The 25156-nt window shown below is 51.6% G+C and overlaps 1 protein-coding gene across 1 annotated transcript in view; it reads right to left on the bottom strand.

The window, feature by feature from the left end:
- The window catches only part of LOC147122516 (electrogenic sodium bicarbonate cotransporter 1-like), a 229974-nt gene that overhangs the window by 47057 nt on the left and 157761 nt on the right, over nucleotides 1–25156 (bottom strand). Inside the window, 2 exon segments of the mRNA XM_086006102.1 lie at nucleotides 1819–1932; nucleotides 13324–13509. Of these exon segments, the coding sequence (XP_085862228.1) occupies nucleotides 1819–1932; nucleotides 13324–13509 (300 nt within the window).

Raw genomic sequence — 25156 nt, 5'->3', positions numbered from 1 at the left:
ATCGCGGCAGACATGGTCAGATAGGAGGTCTGCTGGCGGTATACCCTGCGTGGGTAAGGCCTCAGTTGGCGACGCCTGTTGCCCCCTCTGCGTCTAGCCAGGGCTGCCACTCTCTCACGGCGTCTGTAAGCCCTTCTGGCATAAGGCTGAAATTCAGCGTTGCCACCCAATGCAGCCCCCATTATATGCTGGCAAACACTGAGCTCTGAATGAAGGCTAAGATAATTGGTAAGCTCTGGCCTGAGCCAAAAATACCTGTCCAAGTGTTGGTCCAAACCAGTAAACTCTCCTCCTTGGTCTCTGTCCAAAAAACCGTTGCACAAGAGTGAATGCTGCAAAATGGCTGGCCTTTATACTGCTGGGTAAGTGCCCTTTAATTAGCGCTCCCCCCGGCCCGGCTGGCCTGTGTACCGTTCCACTTCACAGTCGCTCGGGACGCCCGGCGCACAATGGGCCGGCGCGAGTGAAGTTCCGGTTTGGGGCGCACAAAGGGCGTTGCACTATTAAATGACGTCATGATCTGCACGCGCAGCAGGGCGCACGCTAAGACTTTGCGCCGGCGCTAAATGTGTCCTGAAGTTGGGGAGAGGCGCAGATCGCGCTGCGCCCGGGCGATAAGCGCCTAGCGCTCGAGATCTACTCCCCCTAAGGCGCTAACGGCTGGCGCGCCCAACTGAATTTCTAAGCCATACAGTGAAGGGCCATATTTCACATTCTTCAGTGTGGAGGACTTTTGGGACCTTGGAGTGCATGTCCACAGATCTCTGAAGGTAGCAGGACAGGTAGATAAGGTGGGTAAGAAGGCATACGGGATACTTGCCTTTATTAGCCGAGGCATAGAATATAAGAGCAGGGAGGTTATGCTTGAACTGTATAAAACACTAGTTAGGCCACAGCTAGAATACTGGGTGCAGTTCTGGTCACCACATTACAGGAAGGATGTGATTGCACTAGAGAGGGTGCAGAGGAGATTTACAAGGATGTTGCCTGGACTGGGGAATTTTAGCTATGAGGAAAGATTGGAGAGGCTGGGGTTGTTTTCTTTGAAACAGAGGAGGCTGAGGGGAGATTTAATTGAGGTGTATAAAATTATGAGGGGCCTAGATAGAGCGGACAGGAAGGACCTATTTCCCTTAGCAGAGAGGTCAATAACCAGGGGGCAGAGATTTAAAGTAATTGGTCGGAGGATTAGAGGGGAGTTGAGGAGAGATTTTTTCACCCAGAGGGTGGTAGAGGCAGAAACCCTCATCACATTTAAAAAGTACTTGGATATGTGCTTGAAGTGCCGTAACCTACAGGGCTACGGACCAAGAGCTGGAAAGTGGGATTAGGCTGGAGAGCTCTTTGTCGGCCAGCACGGACACGATGGGCCGAATGGCCTCCTTCTGTGCCGTACATTTCTATGATTCTCTGATTTGGAGAACAGGCTGGAATCTATTGCAGTACAGTCCAAGTTCTTTGAAACTGTCGGCTCACGCTGGCTCTAGCTCCTACTGTTAATAGTTAGGTTGCTCTGATTAAAGATTGTGCACATCAACACTCCACTGCAGCATGTACCAGACGGGAACGTGCATTATATCCAATCGCCTATCTTGGAGCAGGATTTTCCCTAGTCATGCTATGTACTGAATACACCAGAAAGGAACTATTAGACATAATTATAAACAACATATTTCAAAGGGAGCGGTTTATTGAGGGAAATCAATTTGGAGGAGTACGGTTTCAACTGAACTACGAAACCAAAGAAGGAACGCAGGGGGGTGGGGGGTTGGGGGGAAGCCTCGTATTTGTAAGGAACAAGAAAGTAAACAGCCATACCTTGAACTCACTTGGCACAATAAGTTTTGGTGTATCTACTCCGACTAGAGCGTCGAGTCCGCAGAAGATCAGAATGGCCAGGATGATGGCAAAGTCGCTAATCAGCTTGCGGATCTGATGGGGAGAGAAACAAAAGTGCAATGAATGATCGAGGACCCCAAACACCCAACAGGAGGGCAATCCAACTCCAGCCAACATCTCATCTTCTGCCAACAATACAGCTTTCGAGGCGCCCGGCACTCTTCTCAATCGTAAGTTATGAAAAGTGATTTACCATTCGGTGAGTTTCTGTTGCAAGGCAGAATTACAGAAATCTCAATGGAACGACCGAACTGTCCTTAATTTCTGAGATTCTTAGATCAAGCCCCACACTTTTAAACTAAATCGGGCCACACTTTGTACTGATGGTGAGACACTCCTGCAGGTCTCAGATCCACGTTCAAGTTCCGCTCCAGGGACTTGAGCACAAAATCCAGGCTGACACCCCCAGTGCAGTGCTGAGGGAGTGCTACACTGTCAGAGGTGCCGTGTTTCAGATGAGACGTTAAACCGAGGCCCTGTCTGCCCTCTCAGGTGGACGTAACAGATCCCATGGCACTATTTCGAAGAAGAGCAGGGGAGTTATCCCTGGTCATAGAGTCATAGGCCTAAAAATTCAGTTTGGGGCGGCCAGCTCACTCGCGCCCAGAAAGTACTGCTGTGTGCGGAGCCACTTGCACCCGCCGGAAATTCAGTTTCAGCGCCCCAACTCGAAGGCGGCCGCTATTCAAGGGTTTCGGCGCCCCCGCTTGGGGCGCTGAAACTGAATATCGGCGCGCTAGGTGCCGCAGCGCCACCCGCTGCGGAGCGGCAGGCTGCGGTACTGCAGGCCTTCCTCCCTCTCTTAAGGGGGAGGTGCCTGCAACAGCGAGATCGCCGCTCGCTAGTGCCGGCAAATGAGCCCGGCACCACGGAGAAGTGCCGGGCTCCCGGAAAACAGCCGGCAATGCCGCGGGGGGTGGGTGGAGGAGGCCTGGGAAGGAGGTGCGGGCAGGCAGCCGCCGAAAAAACGGCCGACCGCACCTCCGCCTTAACTCGCCCCACTAACGCTACAGGACGGCCCCGTTTTCTGATCGCTGTTTGCGGCCGCTGCGGAAGAGGCGGCCGCAACTAAATATGGCGGTCGGGCCGGTAGTGGGGCGGTAGCGGGGCACTGCGCACACCGATGACGTCATCGGTGGCGGCGCAGCGCTACTGGCTAACGCCGCCATTACCGCAGCGCTGAATATCGGCGAAAGCTCAGCAAGTGGCACAAAAGCCCTCTTTGGGCGAAAACTGGGCGCAAAGCCTACTGAATTTCTAGCCCATAGAGTCATAGAGTTATACAGCACAGAAAGAGGCCCTTCGGCCCATCGTGTCTGCGCCGTCCATCAAGCCCTGTCCAATCTAATCCCATTTTCCAGCATTTGGTCCATAGCCTTGTATGCAATGGCATTTCAAGTGCTCATCCAAATGCTTCTTGAATGTTGTGAGGGTTCCTTCCTCTACCACCCTTTTAAGTAGTGAGTTCCAGACTCCAACCACCCTCTGGGTGAAAAAGTTCCTCCTCAAATCCCCTCTAAACCTCCTGCCCCTTACCTTGAATCTATGCCCCCTTGTTATTGACCCCCCTACTAAGGGGAAAAGTTCCTCTTTATCTACCCTATTTGTGATCTACATAAATGATTTGGAGGAGAATGTAAAAGGTATGATCAGTAAGTTCGCAGATGACACGAAAATTGGTGGGGTGGTAAATTGCGAGGAGGAAAGCCTCAGGCTACAGGATGATATAAACGGGTTGGTCAGATGGGCGGAAAAGTGGCAAATGGAATTTAACCCTGAAAAGTGCGAGGTGATGCATTTTGGACGGACAAATAAGGCAAGGGAATAAACAATGAGTGGTAGGACCCTAGGAAGTACAGAGGGTCAGAGGGACCTTGGTGTACATGTACATAGATCCCTGTAGGCAGCGGAACAGGTAGATAAGGTGGTTAAAAAGGCATATGGGATACTTGCCTTCATTAGCCGAGGCATAGAGTATAAGAGCAGGGAGGTTATGATGGAGCTGTACAAAACGCTGGTAAGGCCACAGCTGGAGTACTATGTGCAGTTCTGGTCGCCTCACTATAGGAAGGATATGATTGCTTTGGAGAGGGTGCAGCGAAGATTCACTAGGATGTTACCTGGGATGGAGCGCCTCAGCTATGAAGAAAGACTGAACAGGCTGGGGTTGTTTTCCTTGGAGCAAAGAAGGCTGAGGGAGGACCTGATTGAGGTGTACAAAATGATGCCAATATTTATCCCTCAACCAACATCACTAAAACAGATGATCTGGTCATTATCACATTGCTGTTTGTGGGAGCTTGCTGTGCGCAAATTGGCTGCCGCATTTCCCACATTACAACAGTGACTCCTCTTCAAAAAGTACTTTATTGGTTGTAAAGCGCTTTGAGACGTCCGGTTGTCGTGAAAGGCACTATAGAAATGCAAGTCTTTCTTTTTTTCAGACAGTTAAATCAAATCACAATGCAAGATCAACAGGTTATACCTACAGCTAACAATGCTGTGGCTCAGTGGGCAGCACCCACTCTCGTCTCTGAGTCATGAAGGTTGTGGGTTCAAGTCCCACTCCAGAGACTTGAGGACAAAATCCAGGCCGACACTCCCAGTGTAGTGCTGAGGGAGAGCTGCACTGTCAGATGCAGATACTAAACCGTGGACCCATCTGCCCCCTCGAGTGCATGTCACAGATCCCATGGCCACTATTTTTGAAGAAGAGCAGGGGAGTTCTCCCCAGTGTCTGGGGCCAATATTTATCCTTCGATCAACATCACAAAAATAATTATATGGCCATTATCATGTTGCTGTTTGTGGGATCTTGCTGTGTGCAAATTACCTGCCGCATTTCCTACATTCCAACAGTTTCACACATCACAACAATTTCAAAAGTACTTCATTGGCTATAAAGCACTTTGGGATGTCCTGAGGTTGTGAATGGCGCTGTATTTAAATACAAGTCTTTATTACTGTGTAGCCAGCCTCAGCTAACTGTGTCAGGCTGACCAAGTCTCCTCCTTTAGCCAAAAACAGGTCATTCAACTCCGCAGCTGTCTGTGAGGTCTTGCTGTGTGCAATCTTTCTGCCTCCATTTGTTTACATAACAACAGTTTTGAAATGCTTCAAAATAATTCAATGGGCCTGAAGTGCTTTCTTGACGTGAGAAGTTTCTATAGCTCCTCTTCTAATCCTCTTCCAGTGCTACGGAAGGTTTACGAGTGAGGTGGATGAGCATCGTATGAACCCACATGAAAAGACAGACCCTAATAGCAGAGCTCCTGTTAGCCGTGGCACCGACCTCTCACCCGTGTAACGTATATCTGACTGCAAATGGAATTTCCACTCAGGGTTTGAGTTACAGGCAGCTCCTGCCTCGATGCAATCAGTTGATTATTTTTTTTCTCTCCATCTCGTCTGACCATCCCTCGCTCAGAGTCTCTGGTTTCACACGGCGCGTGTGTGCCATACTCATCCCCGTCACTCAAGAGCAGCAGAGACAGAGCCTGAGAATCGGCACGACAAGCTCACCGCAGAGCCGCGAATCATCTGCATTGGTCACGGGGCGGATAGGTGGATGTAAAAGATCCCGCGGCCACTATTTTTGAAGAAGAGCAGGGGAGTTCTCCCCGGTGTCCTGGGGCCAATATTTATCCCTCAACCAACATCACTAAAAAACGGATTATCTGGTCATTGTCACATTGCTGTTTTGTGGGAGCTTGCTGTGCGCAAATTGGCTGCTGCGTTTCCTACATTACAACAGTGACTACACTTCAAAAAGCACTTCATTGGTCGTAAAATTCTTTGAGACGTCCTGAGGCTGATAATCGCTCCTGTGAAGTGCCTTGGGACGTTTTTACTACGTTAAAGGCGCTATATAAATGCAAATTGTTTCACAGTGGTGGGGGGACGAATTATGAAGGTTCGTCTTGACATGGAGCCTCGCCCGCTGCCAGCCCGTATCGCGGCTGCACTTCCCGTGATTTTTTGCGGTCATTAAAATTAAAGGGGGCAGAAAACCGTGAGAAGCACGGCCGCAGTTTCTCGCCGCGTGCTCCTCACCGGATTTCCCAATGCCGGTCCTGTAAAGCGAACCCCACTTGCGCTTCGCTTGCCCTTTGATGCGTTGGCTAACAGCAGCTTCCAAGCTGCTAAAGTAAAGCACAAAGCCCGGGGAACAATGACCGAGTGACCCAGCCCCTCGCTGGTGATAAGGCAACAGGCAAACGAACATTTACTTTGGCAAACTCGGAGTGAGCAGCTTCACAAAGCTGCCCAGAGGCTTTACTGGCATTAGCTGCAGGGTTTGATGGATTTCTGTGTTCAGTCAGTGTGAAAGTTCCCCATACTCAAATTTCAAAGCATTTTCTTTAAGTTGACTGCTTGCACGGCCCGCTGCAACACAGTATAGGAGCTCAGTAACTCGCCGAGCTCGACTTCAAACCAAGAATGACATATTCTAAACAACAACCAAATAGACCCATTCACCAGGGCAATCACCCCGTGCTCTGTTCCAGTCAGAGCATCCGAGAATGCTCCCAGGTCTCCTGCGCTCGGTTTAGAAGCGGAAATGGAAGAGAAATGTTCGCTCACTATCTCTCTCTCTCTCTCTCTCACTCACACAGAGGGATACAGCCACTCACAGACTGACAGGCACACATATACACAGAGAGACACGGTGTGTGTGTGTGTGAGTGTAAGTGTGTGTGAGTGTGTGAATGAGAGTGAGAATGTGAGTGAGAGTGAGAATGTGAGTGTGCGTGTGCACGCGTGTGTGAGTGAGTGTGTGTGTGAGTGTGTGTGTGCACGCGTATGAGAGTGAGTGTGTGCACACGTGTGTGAGTGAGTGTGTGTGTGTGTGTGTGTGTGTATGTGTGTGTATGTGAGACTGTGTGTGTGTGTGTGAGTGTGTGTGTGTATGTGAGACTGTGTGTGTGTGTGAGAGTGTGAGTGTGTGTGTGTGTGTGTATGAGACAATGTGTGAGTGAGTGTGTGTGAGTGAGTGTGTGTATGTAAGACTGTGTGTGTGTGTGAGAGTGAGCGTGAGTGAGTGAGTGTGTGTGTGAGACAGAGTGAGTGAGTGAGAGTGTGTGTGTGAGAGTGTGTGAGAGTGAGCAAGTGAGTGAGCGAGTGAGTGTGTCTGAGTGCGTGTGTGTGTGAGTGTGTATATGTGAGACAGTGTGAGTGAGTGAGTATGTATGTGTGTCTGAGTGGATGTAATTGTGTGAGAGTGTGTGAGATTGTGAGTGTGTGAGAGTGAGAGCGTGAGAGTGAGAGTGTGAGAGTGGGAGTGTCTGAGGGAGTGTGTGTGTGTGTGTGTGTGTGTGTGTGTGTGAAGGAGTGTGTGTGTGCGTGCGGAGGGTGTGTCTATGACTGCCTGGCGAGCGAGCTCCAGGCTCCAACAGTGTGATCAGGCCACGAATTGGAGGCCGGGTCCTTCCGATCCCCTCTGTGCTCTGCCTAGTGGCCGGTTACAGAACAGCACAGGAGGAGGCCTGGGGACAGCGGTCACAGGGGACAGCGGAAGAACGGAAAGGTAATTCAGCTGATCAAGCCCATTCTCACTGCAGACCAGGAACAACTGCCTTATCATTGACCTCCAGGCATATAAAGCTCTGTGAAATATCTCACCTAATTTCGAAAAGCAATCAAGCAAAACACTAAAACATTAATCCAGCCTAAAAATGCCCTTAACTCTCACCAGCTGCTGACGGAGAAGGACACCCATGGACTTAGCAGCACTCAAACCCTGGAGATACATACAATATTCTATCATCCAGGTCAGTCCTTATCCCCGTAACCTTAGCATCAGTCTTGGCTCCTTCTTCATAATTTAGCGCAGCGATGAATTAGGTTTAGGGTGGACACTTTTTGCCTGCTGCACAGGATCAGGTCATTTTATTTTTAAAGTGAGCGTGCGATCAAAACACCGCTGTTTGTGGGATCTTGATGTGCATAAACATAAGTGGGGTTGACAAGTGGCAAGTAACATTCGCACCACACAAGTGCCAGGCAATGACCATCTCCAACAAGCGAGACTCTAACCATCTCCCCTTGACATTCAATGGCATTACCATCGCTGAATCCCCCACTATCAACATCCTGGGGGTTACCATTGATCAGAAACTGAACTGGACCAGCCATATAAATACTGTGGCTACAAGAGCAGGCCAGAGGCTGGGAATTCTGCGGCGAGTGTCTCACCTCCTGACTCCCCAAAGCCTTTCCACCATCTACAAGGCACAAGTCAGGAGTGTGATGGAATACTCTCCACTTGCCTGGATGAGTGCAGCTCCAACAAGACTCAAGAAGCTCGACACCATTCAGGATAAAGCAGCCCGCTTGATTGGCACCCCAACCACCACCTTCAACATTCACTCCCTCCACCACCGGCGCACCGTGGCTGCAGTGTGCACCATCTACAAGATGCACTGCAGCAACTCGCCAAGGCTTCTTCAACAGCACCTTCCAAACCCGCGACCTCTACCACTTAGAAGGACAAGGGCAGCAGACGCATGGGAACATCACCACCTACAAGTTCCCCTCCAAGCCACACACCATCCTGACTTGGACCTGTATCGCCGTTCCTTCACTGTCGCTGGGCCAAAATCCTGGAACTCCCTTCCTAACAGCATTGTGGGTGTACCTACACCATATGGACTGCAGCAGTTCAAGAAGGCGGCTAACCACCATCTTCTCAAGGGCAATTAGGGATGGACACTAAATGCAGGTCTAGCCAGCCAGCGACGCCCACATCCCATCAAAGAATAAAAAAAATTTTTTTTTAAAAAGAACATAAGAATCAGGAGCAGGAGTCGGCCATTTGACCCCTCGAGCCTGCTCCGCCATTCAATAAGATCATGGCTGATCTTCGACCTCATCTCCTCTTTCCCGCCCGATCCCCATATCCCTCGATTCCCCTAGGGGGCAAAATTCGGTTGCTTTGCCCCTCCCGTTAGCGCCTAAGAGGTGCTGGGCGGCCATTGGGCACCTGCCCCCCCCCCCACCCCCGCTGTCCCCAGCCTCCTCTGCAGCAGCCCCCCCCGCCCCCCGCGGGGTGCTGGTTGCCCTCCATCAGCCCGGCACTCCTCCTCCTGAGCGCCAGGCTCATTTGCCAGCACCCCGATCCCTGGTGGCCCAGCTGGGCCCCGGGCCGCGCTGCGCAAGGCCACTCCCCTTTAGAGTCCAAGTAAATTGGCTGCCGTGTTTCCCTACATCGCAACAGTGACTATGCTCCAAAAAAAAAACCTACTTCATCAGTTGTGAAGCACTTTGGAACATCCTGAGGTCATGAGGCCCCTTTGGACTCGAGGGATATGGGGATCGGGCGGGAAAGTGGAGTTGAGGTCGAAGATCAGCCGTGATCTTATTGAATGGCGGAGCAGGCTCGAGGGGCCGAATGGCCGACTCCTGCTCCTAATTCTTATGTTCTTATGTTCTTATGAAAGAGGCTGCATCTATGTGAGTACTTTTTTTCTTTCTTAATAGGGTGGCTACCTTTCAGCCAGTGGACACTTTAAATATGGAAGCCTCGGATTTAACCTGCTTTGAAAGTTTAACTGTGGCCGAGGTTCCCGGGCCTGCGGATTCCCGGCAGCTGCAGTGAGGCGAGGACAGGCTCGGGGAGCAATCCTTGTGGGCCGGGAGGAGCTGCACGATAAGGATGTGCTCTGATTTACCACATTTACAATCTGGATGACTATTCCAACGCTCTCCGGCCCGGCTTCCCACCTTCCACCTTCTGTCAACTTGAGGTCATCCAAAACACTGCTGCCCCGTGCCCTAACTCACACCCAGTCCCGTTCACCCATCACCCCCTGTGCTCACTGCCCCATGTCCTAACTCACACCCAGTCCCGTTCACCCATCACCCCCTGTGCTCACTGCCCCGTGTCCTAACTCACACCCAGTCCCGTTCACCCATCGCCCCCTGTGCTCACTGCCCCGTGTCCTAACTCGCACCGAGTCCCGTTCACCCATCACCCCCTGTGCTCACTGCCCCGTGTCCTAACTCACACCCAGTCCCATTCACCCATCACCCACTGTGCTCACTGCCCCGTGTCCTAACTCACACCCAGTCCCGTTCACCCATCACCCCCTGTGCTCACTGCCCCGTATCCTAACTCACACCTAGTCCCGTTCACCCATCACCCCCTGTGCTCACTGCCCCGTGTCCTAACTCACACCCAGTCCCGTTCACCCATCACCCCCTGTGCTCACTGCCCCGTGTCCGAACTCACACCCAGTCCCGTTCACCCATGCCCCCGTGCTCACTGCCCCGTGTCCTAACTCGCACCCAGTCCCATTCACCCATCACCCCCTGTGCTCACTGCCCCGTGCCCTAACTCGCACCGAGTCCCGTTCACCCATCACCCCCTGTGCTCACTGCCCCGTGTCCTAACTCACACCCAGTCCCGTTCACCCATCACCCACTGTGCTCACTGCCCCGTGTCCTAACTCACACCCAGTCCCGTTCACCCATCACCCCCTGTGCTCACTGCCCCGTGTCCTAACTCACACCCAGTCCCGTTCACCCATCACCCCCTGTGCTCACTGCCCCGTGTCCTAACTCGCACCCAGTCCCGTTCACCCATCACCCCCTGTGCTCACTGCCCCGTGTCCTAACTCACACCCAGTCCCGGTCACCCATCACCCCCTGTGCTCACTGCCCCGTGCCCTAACTCGCACCGAGTCCCGTTCACCCATCACCCCCTGTGCGCGCTGACCTACATTGACTCCCGGTCCAGCAACGCCTCAATTTTAAAATCATCATCCTTGTTTTCAAATCCCTCCCTGGCCTCGCCCCTCCCTATCTCTGTAACCTCCTCCAGCCCCACAATGCGCCGAGATCTCTGCGCTCCTCCAATTCTGGCCTCTTGAGCATCCCTGATTTTAATCGCTCCATCTTTGGCAGCCGTGCCTTCAGCTGCCTGGGCCCCGAGCTCTGGAATTCCCTCCCTAAACCTCTCCGCCTCTCTCTCCTTCTTTAAAATGCTCCTTAGTACCTCTTCGACCAAGCTTTTGGTCACCTGTCCTAATATCTCCTAATGTGGCTCGGTGTCGAATTTTATTTGATAATCGCTCCTGTGAAGCACCTTGGGACGTTTTAATATGTTAAAGGCGCTGTGTAAATTCAATTTGTTGTTGTTAAAAAACCACTACTTTTATCTGGAACGGTTTTGATTTTTGGTTGAATTGTTTTTGCTGGTTGAGGTGAGGGAGCGCAGCACTGGGATCAAATGACTTTCCCGTGTTGGACAGCCAACATCAGCACCGAGGGCTCTCAGGTCAGGTTGACATGGAGTAACGCTCCCTCTTCTCTACCGTAATGAAATGCAACAGTGGAGCACACTGTCCCAATCCACCCCTTACCTGACTGCAGAGTTTGTTCAACGTTCCCCACACCAAAAGGCCAACTTTATGGAATCACCCTCCTCGCAGCCTCGCATGTCGGCAAACTGCAGGTCAGCATCTCGCAGTTTTCCATCCGTATTGTAAAATTATCCCACCTAGTGGTCTCTCGGAGTGACCCGCTCAATGTCATGGCAAGTTGTCCAAATTACACCGAATGTACAGTACAGAAAAACAGGCCATTCGGTCTAACTGGTCCGTGCCGGTGTTTATGCTCTACACGAGCCTCCTCCCACCCCTCTCCATCTCACCCTATCAACATATCCTTCTATTCCTTTCTCACTCATGTGTTTATCCAGCTTCCCCTTAAATGTATCTATACTATTCGCCTCAACCACTCCCTGTGGCAGCGAGTTCCACATTCTCACCACTCTCTGGGTAAAGAAGTTTCTCCTGAATTCCCTATTGGATTTATCAGTGACTATCTTATATTGATGGCCCCTGGTTCTGGTCTCCAGATGGAAACATCTTCTCTACTTCCACCCTATCGAACCCCTTCATAATTTTAAAGACCTCGATCAGGTCGTCCCCTCAGCCTTCTCTTTTCTAGAGAAAAGAGTCCCAGCCTGTTCAGTCTTCCCTGATAGTTATAACCTCTCAGTTCTGGTATCATCCTTGTCAATCTTTTTTGCACCTTCTCCAATGCCTCTATAATCCTTTTTGTAATATGAAGACTAGAACTATGCACAGTACTTCAAGTGTGGTCTAACCAAATTCTGCCTGGTGTAATGGTCTGGGGCCACCTTTACATTGAGACTGCCCAAATGCACTCCAGATAGGATCCTTACAGCCAAGACACCAAGAAGACTACCATCCAATCAGTCAGCGGTTCAAATAAAAATAGAAAGACTTGCATTTATATAGCGCCTTTCGCAACCTCAGGACGTCCTAAAGCGCTTTACAGCCAATGAAGTACTTTTTGAAGTGTAGTCAGTGTTGTAATGTAGGAAACGCGGCAGCCGATTTGCGCACAGCAAGCTCCCACAAACAGCAATGAGCTAACGACCAGATAATCTGTTTTTAGTGATGTTGGTTGAGGGATAAATATTGGCCAGGACACCGGGGATAACTCCCCTGCTCTTCTTCAAAATAGTGCCATGGGATCTTTTACATTCACCTGATAGAGCAGACGGGGCCTCAGTTTAACATCTCATCCGAAAGACGGCACCTCCGACAGTGCAGCACTCGCTACCCACTGAGGCACGGCTGAAATATAGAGGTGAAACGACAGCACGCTAACTCACTACGCCACCCAATATGTTTGAAGCATTAATATGCAAAATATGACTGACACTGAGATTAAAGAGCACAGTTTGATACAGGTCAGGGGGGTCACAAACAGATTCAGCTGCCTATTGGATAAGTGCTGAACATCACTGGCCAACATCCGGAGGTAACACCATATATTCGTCTGCTGTTAGAATTGGTTAGGCCTCAGCTGGAGTATTGTGGACAGTCCTGGGTACCACACCTCAGGAAAGATGTGAAGGCCTTAGAGAGGGTAGAGAGGAGGGTTACCAGGGTGTGACCAGGGATGAGGGACTTCAGTTATGAGGAGCAGTTGGAAAAGTTCGGACTGTTCTCCTTGGAACAGAGAAGGTTAAGAGGTGACCTAACGGAGGTCTTCAAGATGATGAGGGGTTTTGAGAGAAAAACTATTCCCTCTGGCGAGTGGGTCAATAACCAGAGATCATCAATTCAACATCTTTGGCAAAAGATCTCGAGGGGAGATGAGGAGAAATGTTTTCACTCAGAGAGTTGTCAGGATCTGGTGGAAGCCGATTCCATCAGTAATTTTAAAAGGGAGTGGGACGGGTTCTGGAGGATGAGGAACCGACAGGGTTACGGACACACAGCGGGGGGGGGGGGGGGGGGACTGAGCCCGACTGCTCTTTCAAAGAGCCAGCACGGGCACAACGAGCCGAATGGCCTCCTCCCGTGCTGTAAGATTCCATGCATACAAGTTAAACAAGCCAAACAGTCACTGATAGAAAGACATCAAGTGTTAATCCTTCTGACTTACTGTGGTTGGGAAGAACGGGCTGGTTTTGAAATTCTTCAGTGTCATCGAACAGGTGTAAGTGCCGAGGAAGAGGATGAACGACATCAAGGTGACATCTGGAACATAGTCACAGCTCGCACCAACCATCCTGCCTCCATACGTCAGGCAATCCTCCCTTGACAGCGATGACCAGTCCATGCTTGTGTTCTGGGCAGAGAAGAGAAAGAGAGTCACTTTTCTGGAACTCTACATCGCTACTAAGAAGCATGTCCATTATTTTGCACTTTCTCCAGGGCCCCTATATCCTTTTTATAATATGGAGACCAGCACCATTCACAATACTCCAAGTGTGGTCTAACCGAGGTTCAATACAAGTTGAACATAACTTCTCTGCTTTTCAATTCTATCCCTCTAGCAATGAACCCAGTGCTTTGTTTGCATTTATGGCCTTATTAGCCCACGTTGCTACTTATCGCGATGTGTATCTGTACCGTCAAATCCCTTTGCTCCTCTACCCCATTTAAACTCTTATTATCCAAGCAGTACATGGTCTCCTGATCCTTCCTACCAAAATGCATCAGCTCATATTTATCTACATTGAAATTCGTTACAGGCCCATTCTGCAAGTTTATTAATGTCTTCTTGTATTTTGTCACAGTCTTCCTCAGTATTAACTATACCTTTCAATTTGGTGTCATCCACAAATTTTGAACTTGTACTTCCGATTCCCGAGTCCAAATCGTTTATGTAAATGGTGAACAACAGTGGTCCCAGCACCAATCCCTATGGAACTCCACTTCCCACCTTCCACCAGCCTAAGTAGCTACCCTTAATCCCTACTCTCTGTTTTCTGTTTTTGTGGCCAGCTTGCTATCCATTCTGCTACTTGTCCCCTGACTCCACATGCTCTGACCGTAGTCATGAGTCGACCATGCGGTACCTTATCGAAGGCTTTTTGGAAATCCAAATATATTACATCAACTGCATTACACTTGCCTACTCTTTCTGTCACTTCTTCAAATAATTCAATAAGGTTGGTCAAGCAGGACCTTCTCTTTTGGAATCCGTGCTGACAACCCTTTATTATATTTTCAGCTTCTAGATGTTTTTCAATTAAACCTTTGAGTAAAGATGCCATTATCTTTCCTACTGCTGACATTAAGCTAACTGGTCTATTGTTCCCTGGGCTTGTTCTATCGCCCCTTTTTATAGATATGAATCACATTGGCTGCTCGCCAGTCCTCTGGCACTATTCTATTTTCTAATGAATTTTTATATATATATGTAATAGCGTCTCTGCTATCATTTACCTATGCATGGATACAATCCATCCAGACCAGGGGCTTTACATAGAATTAACAGCACAGAAACAGGCCAACAGGTCCGTGCCAGTGTTTATGCTTCACACGAGCCTCCTCACACCCTACTTCATCTCCCCCATCAGTATAACCTTCTATTCCTTTCTCCCTCATGTGTTTATCGAGCTTCCCCTTAAATCCATCTATACTATTCGCCTCAACCACTCCCTGTGGTAGCGAGTTCCACATTCTCACCACTCTGGGTAAAGAAGTTTCTCCTGAATCCCCGATTGGATTTATTAGTGACTCTCTTATATTGATGGCCCCTAGAGTTGGACTTTCCCACAAGTGGAGACATCGGGGTAGAAATTCGTCGCGGATGGTGGTGCAAAGCAGGCGGTATTGGATCTGCCTCCCGTTATACGCAGCCCCTAATATTCAGTCCCACTGCAGTCAATGCAAGTGAATATCAGACGGCACATACAACAGGCGGCCCACCCGATACCACCCGCTTTACACCACCACCCACGACGAATTTCTAGGCAACCTTCTCTACGTCTACCCTGTCAAACCCCTTCATAATTTTAAAGACCTTTTATCCTCTCTTAAGTTTGATTAATTTATCAATTATCTCCTGTTATCTGAAATGTCGTTACATCCTTTTTAATATTAGTTATTTTATGCTAAAAATTGAGTTTTAGGTAGGCCAAAGTTTGTGCTAAATACAAATAGTGTCATCCTTCTAAGAGACACCATTGATTGTAACCCCATGGGACTAAGCTCATCCGGCCCTACTTTAGTGCTGTTGAACTGAAAGATCACTGTAAGAGACAGCTTGGACATCAGCAGTAGGCCAAAGAACAAGGAATGGACATCTGTAGTTAGTACCCTTCACTATTTCGAACCGTACCTTCCAAAGTAACAAAAATAAAATGGGAAAAGCCATTGACTGAAGCGTTGGGAATATATATCACTTGACCAATTCCCAGAAGTTGTTTGGCAGCAGGTTCGGCAGATAAGAGAGTGCAAGAGTTCCTCGACTCCCCCCTCCCCCTGCCAAGCCTCTCAATTAGTGCCCAGCAGTTTTGAACAGTGCTGTACCTCCCAAGCAGCTGAAATGCAAATCGCCACTCCTTTAAATGTACCTGGATACATTACGGTTTTATCAGGTTTAAAAATGAGCAGAAAGCACGAAAACCAGAAACGGAATTCAACTGGGCGCAGGTGTGAGGAGCCGCAATATAAACCGCTATCGACATGAGGTGAGAAACATTCGACACAATGAGGAGCGGTCAGCTGTGCCTGTGTTGTACGACAATAACACCGGCCTTTCCCGTCACTGTCGACTCACGGCACCTCTGTTGTTGACCATCGACTCACAAGGGACTTTGGGCTAGAAATTCAGTAAGGCCCCGCCAGCTTTGCGCCCAGTTACCACCCAAAGAGGGCTTCTGCGCCAATAGAGGAGTTTGCGCTGATATTCAGCGCAGCGGTAATGGCGGCGGTAGCCGGTAGCGCTGCGCCGGCACCGATGACGTCATCGGTGTGCACAGTGCCCCGGTTCCGCCCCGATACCGACCCGATCCCCATATTTAGTTGCGGCCGCCTCTTCCGCAGCGGCCGCAAACAACGTTCTGCAACCGTGGCCGTCCTGCAGCCTTAGTGGCGCTAGTTAAGGCGGAGGTGCGGCCGGCCGCTTTTTCGGCGGCCGCCTGCCCGCACCTCCTTCCCCGGCCTCCTCCACCCACCCCCCCCCCCCCCGCGGCATTGCCGGCTGCTTTCCGCGAGCCCGGCACTTCTCCGTGGTGCCGGGCTCATTTGCCGGCACTATCAAGCGGCGATCTCCCCGTTGCAGGCACCTCCCCCTTAAGAGAAGGAGGAGGCCTGCAGTACCGCAGCCTGCCGCTCCGCAGCGGGTGGCGCAGCGGCACCTACAGCACTGAAATTCAGTTTCAGCGCCCCAAGCGGGGGCGGGCACACCCTGGAATAGCGCCCGGTTCCAACTTGGGGCGCAAAAACTGAATTTCTGACGGTCGCAACTGGCTCCGCGCGCAGCGCTAACTTTTGGGCGCAAGCGAGCTGGCGGGGCCTTACTGAATTTCTAGGCCTTTATCTTTTGCCAAATATCTCGCAGTTTCTGCACTTCTCAAGGTAAACAAAGTTGCCCCTCCTGATCTCTGTAATCTCCTCCAGCCCCACAACCCCCCATGATCTCTGCGCTCCTCCAATTCTGGCCTCTTGCGCATCCCTGATTTCCTTCGCTCCACCATTGGCGGCCGTGCCTTCAGCTGCCGGGGCCCCGAGCTCTGGAATTCCCTCCCTAAACCTCTCTACCTCTCTCCGCCTTTAAGGCGCTCCTTAAAACCTCCCTCTTTGACCAAGCTTTTGGACACCTGTCCTAATATCTCTTTACGTGGCTCGGTGTCAGATTTTCACAGAATCACAGAAGCCCCACAGTGCAGATAGAGGCCATTTCGTAATCGCTCCCGTGAAGCACCTTGAGACGTTTTACTACGTTAAAGGCGCTATATAAATGCAAGTTGTTGTGGTTGAGGTTGGCAGTTCTTCGATCTGCTCCACGGGTATTTGATGGGAGCCTCAAAGTGAAAAGTCTCCCCTTTTAGCGGTGAAAAATTGGGCGTCTTTCTACATTTCACGTCAAGTTTCAGCAACAAGTGCTTTCGGGTCAGATACAACGCACTTGAAACTTGAAAACACTGAAACCGCGCTTTAACCCCAAACTCAGAGAGCACTCCTTACTGGAGCAACATGGCAAAGTGTCAACTGTGGCTCAGTGAGCAGCACTCTCGCCTCTGAGTCAGAAGGTCGTGAGTTCACGTCCCACTCCAGAGACTTGGGCCGGCCGACACTCCCAGTACTGAGAGAGCGCCGCACTGTCGGAGGGGTCGGTACTGAGGGAGCGCCGCACTGTCGGAGGGGTAGTACTGAAGGAGCGCCGCACTGTCGGAGGGGCACTACTGAGGGAGTGCCGCACTGTCGGAGGGGTAGTACTGAAGGAGCGCCGCACTGTCGGAGGGTCAGTACTGAGGGAGCGCCGCACTGTCGGAGGGGTAGTACTGAAGGAGCGCCGCACTGTCGGAGGGGCAGTACTGAGGGAGTGCCGCACTGTCGGAGGGGCAGTGCTGAGGGAGTGCTGCACTGTCGGAGGGGCGGTACTGAGGGAGCGCCGCACTGTCGGAGGGGCAGTGCTGAGGGAGTGCCGCACTGTCGGAGGGGCAGTACTGAGGGAGTGCTGCACTGTCGGAGGGGCAGTACTGAGGGAGCGCTGCACTGTCGGAGGGGCAGTACTGAGAGAGCGCCGCACTGTCGGAGGGGTCGGTACTGAGGGAGCGCCGCACTGTCGGAGGGGCAGTGCTGAGGGAGCGCTGCACTGTCGGAGGGACAGTACTGAGGGAGCGCTGCACTGTCGGAGGGGCAGCACTGAGGGAGTGCTACACTGTCGGAGGTGTCATCTTTCAGATGAGATGTTAAACCGAGGCCCCGTCTGCTCTCTCAGGTGGACATAAGAGATACCATGACACTATTTCAAAGAAGGGCTAGTTCTACCCGGTGTCCTGGGACAATTTTTATCCCTCAACCAACAGCTAAAAATACTGATTTAAAAAAGTTTGTGGGAGCTTGCTATGCGCCAAGTGACTGCCACATTTCCTACATTACAACAGTAACTACACTTCAAAAAGTACTTCATTGACTCTAAAGCACTTTGGGACGTCCTGAGGCTGTGAAAGGCGCTATTTAAATGCAAGTTCTTTATGTTGGCATCTGTACAAGCCAGCTTTCTTCTCGTTAATGTGGGCTGGTTTTAAACCCAGGGCTGAAAGGACAGTGTGCTAACCCAACTCACCACCCGCAGTTCAGCTCTTCAATGTTGAGTGGTTTCAAGCCCAGATCTCAGAGCTAAAAGGACAGTGTGTTAATTCACCACACTATCCAAATCTCTTCGAGGTGCAGCAGAACCTGCACGGCATTAACTCATATTGAGCCTCTTGCCTGCGATTGAGGTCATGAGCGAGGTCCCCCCACCAGCTGTGCGTACTCCGGAGGTCAGCCTCTTCAAGACAGCACAAGAGGCAAACTCTGAAAACTTCCACCTGCCGACAAAACGTTTGGAACAGGATACTGAGGGATCCTCCTTTTCTCTTTCTCCCCTCCCCCTCCTCTCGTCAAAAGCGAGTTCCCTCAGAGACAAAGAGGCCCCAGCTGTGTGCTCCGCAAGCAAATCAATCTGAAGCTAATGCCTGTCTAATTCTTGGGCCTTTCGGCACTCTTCCAAGTTGGACACAGTTCAAGTCACATCACTAAGTCAGCTCCTCTGTAAACCTCTGTCAAACTGTCATTGGAGCAGGGTCCATCAACTGTTCCACTGCTAAATTAGATAGTTTCTTGAAAAGGAGTTACATTACAAGTAAACGGCGGGTGAGTGGGATTAGGCCGGGTGGCCCGTGGAGAAAGCCATCCGCATAGACTCCATGGGCTGATTCTGTGCTGTAATATTCCACCGTTTAAAAAAAATCTTTCTTGGGAACGTCTCGCTCAGTTCTTCCTTAAATCTTTCGATAACCCGAGGGCACAGATTTAAGGCGATTGGCAAAAGAGCCAGAGGTGACATGAGGAAAAACATTTTTACCCATCGAGTGGTTAGGATCTGGAATGCGCTGCCTGATAGGGCGGTGGATGCAGATTCAATAGTAGCCTTCAAAAGGGAATTGGATAAATACTTGAAGGAGAAAAAGTTGCAGGGATATGGGGAAAGAGCGAGGGAGTGGGACTAACTGGATTGCTCCTCAAAAGAGCCGGCACAGACTCGATGCGCCAAATGGCCACCTCCTGTGCTGCACTGTTCTAGGATTCTAGGTTAGCAATCAGTGAATGGTTTTCCAAAGGTATACTCCAACCGTCATTATTAGTCTAATCGACATAAAGATCTCCTGTGTGATTACATTAAATCTTTCTTCCGTGTTCGCCCCCGTATCTGGAGTAATTGGCATTTATTGCCGAGCGTCTGCAAACAAGGCTCCATTGTGCAATTTAATGTTGTGTGCATCGCAGTAATATGAGCAGGTAATTGGGGGTTGTGGTAAACCACTGTTTGTATTCCTGTTTGTCCTGTTTGTATTCCACTGCGTACATGCCTGGACATGCCTCGGCTGACTCCTCCCACAGGTCCTAGTATAAAGGTGACTGCTCCCCAGCCCTTAGTATCATGGACCGGTCGACCACTCGAGGCAGACCTCCATTCTGTTGTTAATAAAAGCCTTTGGTTACTCTTCTAACTCTCAGTCTTTTATGAGTAATTGATAGCGCATCAATTTTATTAACAACATTTTTATAATGGAGAAGATCCTCACACCAGCATGCCTGGACTTAGATCATCGGGAGGCGGACTCATCCACCAAGTTTACTCACTGGCTTAAGTGTTTCGAAAAATTCCTGACCGCCTCCGAAGCAATCAAATCGGACGAGGACAAACTGGATGTCCTGACCTCCAAAGTGAACCACCGAGTGTACTCGGTCATCCAAGACGCGACCTCGTACGCGGACGCTATCAAGCTCCTCAAGGACCAGTACACGCGCCCAGTGAACGAAGTGTACGCCAGGCACCTCCTGGGGAGTCGTAAACAACCTGGGGAATCGACCGTGGAATACCTTCAGGCACTGTCTGTGCTTGGCCGGGCCTGTGGTTGTAAGGATGTAAAGGCCGCCGTGTACACAGAGGAACTTATCCGGGACGCTTTTGTAGCGGGCCACAGATCCAATTACACCCGACAGCGACTGTTGGAGCAGAGTAACCTCGACCTCAACAAGGCCTCTGAACTCGCACTATCGTTGGATGCAGCCTACCAGGGCATGGATGCCTACTCCTCTGCACCGTGGACGCCGCGGGGAATGACAGCCTGGGACACGGTAGGACCGCCTCATAGCGCCGTGCCACCCCAGCCACACCCCAACAACGGCCCAACTACCGCAGCAGTGTCCCAAGGCCAGACAGCAGTGCCCCAAGGCCAGAAATGCTACTTCTGTGGCCAGGCAAAACACCCCAGAGCGCGCTGCCCGGCGAAAAACGCGATCTGCTCGGGCTGCGGGAAGAAGGGACACTACGCTAGCGTCTGCAGGGCCAAAGCCACCCCGAACCCCAGCAGCGCCGCGTGTGGGCCATGCGGGCCGCCATCTTGGACCTCCCCGGCCATGTGCGAATCACCGGTATAGCAGCCATTTTGGACGCCTCCAGCCACATGGGGATCATGGACGCCGCCATCTTGGACGACAGCCGGGACGCAGCAGGCCCCCGACACCGCCTCATCTGATACCCGCAGCGACACACTGACCCCTACGCTGGCATCCGTTACACTGGACCAAGCGAGACCACACCAACTGGCCAGTTCCACAATGGACATTAAGGTAAATGGTCACGATACAATCTGCCTTTTTGAATCTGGGAGCACGGAGAGCTTCATCCACCCCGACACGGTGCGGCGTTGCTCTCTCCCAGTCCTGCCTGCGCAACAGCGGATTTCTATGGCCTCCGAGTCCCAGTCGGCGGACATCGGCGGCTACTGCGTGGTGACACTCGTAGTAGACGGGACCGTGTACGATCATTTTAAACTTCTGGTCCTGCCTGACCTCTGCGCTGCCGTCCTGCTGGGGTTAGATTTTCAGTGCCACCTTAAAAGTGTTACGATGGCGTACGGTGGACCCCTACCCCCACTCACAGTCCGCAGCCAGCAGCTTCCAAACTGCCCGCCGCGCACCAGGTGCAACCTCTCCACACTCAGAGTCACCCCCCCCCAACTGTTTGCTAACCTCACCCCCGACTGTAAGCCCATCGCCACAAAGAGCAGGCGATACAGTGCCGGGGACAGGGTTTTCATTAAAACCGAAGTGGAGCGGCTCCTGAAAGAAGGGATTATTGAGGGCAGCACCAGCCCCTGGCGAGCCCAGGTTGTGGTCGTTAAGACCGGCGAGAAGCAGCGCCTGGTCATCGACTACAGCCAGACAATAAATCGCTACACCCTGCTGGACGCCTACCCACTCCCCCGTATAGCTGATATGGTCAACCAGATCGCGCAGTACCGCGTCTTCTCGACCATTGACCTGAAATCAGCGTACCACCAGCTCCCCATCCGCCCTGAGGACCGCCAGTACACTGCCTTTGAGGCAAACGGCCGCCTCTATCACTTCCTTAGGGTTCCCTTTGGCGTCACCAACGGGGTCTCCGTCTTCCAAAGGGAGATGGACCGGATGGTAGATCAAAATGCGTTGCAGGCCACTTTCCCATATCTGGACAATGTGACCATCTGCGGCCGTGACTTGCAGGACCATGACGCAAACCTCGAAAAATTCCTCCGCACCGCCCAACTCCTAAACCTGACATATAACAAGGAGAAGTGCATATTCTGCACAAACCGCCTCGCCATCCTTGGCTGTGTTGTGGAACACGGAGTCATCGGCCCCGACCCCGACCGGATGCGTCCCCTTATGGAACTTCCACTGCCCCACTGCCTCAAGGCCCTGAAGAGGTGCCTAGGGTTTTTCTCCTATTACGCCCAGTGGGTCCCCTACTATGCGGACAAGGCCCGTCCGCTGATCAAGTCCACCTCTTTTCCCTTGACGGCAGAGGCCCGCTTAGCCTTCCACCGTATCAAGGAGGACATTGCCAAAGCCACCATGCACGCAGTGGACGAATCCATCCCCTTCCAGGTGGAAAGCGACGCGTCTGACTTTGCCCTGGCCGCTACCCTCAATCAGGCGGGGAGACCCGTGGCCTTCTTTTCACGAACCCTCCAAGGCCCGGAGACCAGACACTCCGCTGTTGAGAAGGAGGCCCAGGCGATTGTGGAGGCTGTGCGTCATTGGAGGCACTACCTGGCCGGAAAACGATTTACCCTGCTCACTGACCAGCGTTCAGTTGCTTTTATGTTTAACAACAAGCAGAGGGGCAAAATCAAAAATGACAAGATCTTGAGGTGGAGAATCGAACTTACCACCTACAACTACGAGATCTTGTACCGGCCCGGGAAGCTAAATGAACCCCCGGATGCGCTATCGCGTGGCACCTGCGCCAGCGCGCAGATCGATAGACTGCGGGCCCTCCACAATGACCTCTGCCACCCGGGGGTCACCAGGTTCTTCCACTTCATCAAGGCCCGCAACCTGCCTTACTCTATTGAGGAGGTCAGGACCATGACCAGGAACTGCCAAGTCTGTGCTGAGTGCAAACCGCACTTTTATAGACCAGACAGGGCCCACCTGATAAAAGCCACTCGCCCCTTCGAGCGCCTGAGCGTCGATTTTAAAGGGCCTCTCCCCTCCTCCGACCGCAATGTGTACTTCCTCAATATTATTGATGAGTACTCCCGTTTCCCGTTCGCCTTCCCCTGCCCGGACATGACCAGTGCCACGGTCATTAAATGTCTGAACAACCTCTTCACCCTGTTCGGCTTCCCCAGCTATATCCATAGCGACCGGGGCTCATCGTTTATGAGCGACGAACTCCGTCAGTACCTGCTAACTAGGGGTATTGCCACAAGCAGGACCACCAGTTACAACCCCCGGGGGAACGGACAGGTGGAAAGAGAAAATGCGACAGTTTGGAAGGCCGTCCTGCTAGCCTTAAAGTCTAGGGGCCTTCCAACCTCCCGCTGGCAGGATGTGCTCCCCGATGCGCTCCACTCTATTCGGTCACTGCTCTGCACTGCCACTAACGCCACCCCTCATGAGAAAATGTTTGTCTTCCCAAGGAAGTCCACATCGGGGACATCGCTACCGCCATGGCTGACGTCCCCAGGGCCGGTCCTACTGAGAAGACACGTGAGGACCCATAAAACGGACCCCCTGGTCGAGAGGGTCGACCTCCTCCACGCCAACCCCCAGTATGCTTACATCGCATACCCGGACGGGCGGGAGGACACAGTCTCCATAAGAGACCTTGCACCCTCGGGGGCCGCAGTAACCCACTACCCACTACCACCCCCCCCCACGATCCGATATCCAGCCCCAGCAGACGGCAGGCCGGGGCCCCGCGACCCGCTCGACATCTACGAGGACGACACGCCTGTGCCACAGCCTACGCTGGACTCGACGCCGGAAGCTTCACTACCCCTGCCGTCGCCACGCCGATCACAGCGGCAGACAAGACCTCCGGAGAGACTCCAATACACTAACTTTTAATACACTTCACCCCGCCGGACTCAATTTTAAACAAGGGGTGAATGTGGTAAACCACTGTTTGTATTCCTGTTTGTCCTGTTTGTATTCCACTGCGTACATGCCTGGACATGCCTCGGCTGACTCCTCCCACAGGTCCTAGTATAAAGGTGACTGCTCCCCAGCCCTTAGTATCATGGACCGGTCGACCACTCGAGGCAGACCTCCATTCTGTTGTTAATAAAAGCCTTTGGTTACTCTTCTAACTCTCAGTCTTTTATGAGTAATTGATAGCGCATCAGGGGTGTGCAGCAGAATCCCTGTCACAAGCCAACAACAACCTGTCATAGAAGTTTACGGCACAGAAGGAGGCCATTCGGCCCATCATGTCCGTGCCGGCCGACAAAGAGCTCTCCAGCCTAATCCCACATTCCAGCTCTTGGTCCGTAGCCCTGTCGGTTACGGCACTTCAAGTGCATATCCAAGTACTTTTTAAATGCAATGAGGGTTTCTGCCTCCACCACCCTTTCAGGCAGTGAGTTCCAGACCCCCACCACCCTCTGGGTGAAAATAATTCTCCTCAACTCCCCTCTAATCCTTCTACCAATGACTTTAAATCTATGCCCCCCTCTCCGCTAAGGGAAATAGGTCCTTTCTATCGACTCATAATTTTATACACCTCAATCACGTCTCCCCTCAGCCTCCTCTGTTCCAAAGAAATCAACCCCAGCCTTAGTTGGGTCTCTCGATAAGTGTCTGTGTTTTTGCGGGGCTCCGTCTAGACAGGTTTCAATGTAGCTCTGTCCACAAACCCACCCTTTCCGTCGCTGGCTGTCTGTGAGGCCTGGGTTCCAGGTCTCGGAGGTTAAGATTACTTTCACGGCCTCCCATTCCCACTGACATCCACCCCCTCCAACCGCTTCCCATTGTTTTCCGTCTCTCCCTCAGTCTGCTGTAGATGTCTAGACTCAAGAAGTAGACGCAAGATGGTATTTAAACGCTTGACCTTTGACTTCACCCGCTGCCTCTGCTGCCGGTATCACCCGACTGCCTCGCACAAGTACAAAATATAATCCCAGACCCTTCTGTTCTGAAGAAATAGTTCAGCTGCCAGAAAGTATCTGTTCCCCGCTGTCTGGTATAAACCATCTTAATCTCGCGGTAAATGTGGCTGGTGAACATTTCTATCCTGTGGCTAGAATGATACCGGGGGCTAAAAGGGTTAAATTCCGAGGACAGGTTGCACAGACTGGGCTTGTATTCCCTCAAGTATCGAAGATTAAGGGGTGATTGAATTGAGGTGTTTAAGATGTTTAAAGGAGTTGATCGGGTCGAGAGAGAGAAACTATTTCCTCTGGTGGGGGGAGTCCAGAACAAGGGGGCAGAAACTT

The sequence above is a fragment of the Somniosus microcephalus genome, chromosome 2 (genome assembly GCF_052327205.1).
Source record: "Somniosus microcephalus isolate GS21.2 chromosome 2, FLI_Smic_1.0, whole genome shotgun sequence".
Lineage (NCBI taxonomy): Eukaryota > Metazoa > Chordata > Chondrichthyes > Squaliformes > Somniosidae > Somniosus > Somniosus microcephalus.
This window is presented reverse-complemented; position numbering and strand designations above follow the sequence as displayed.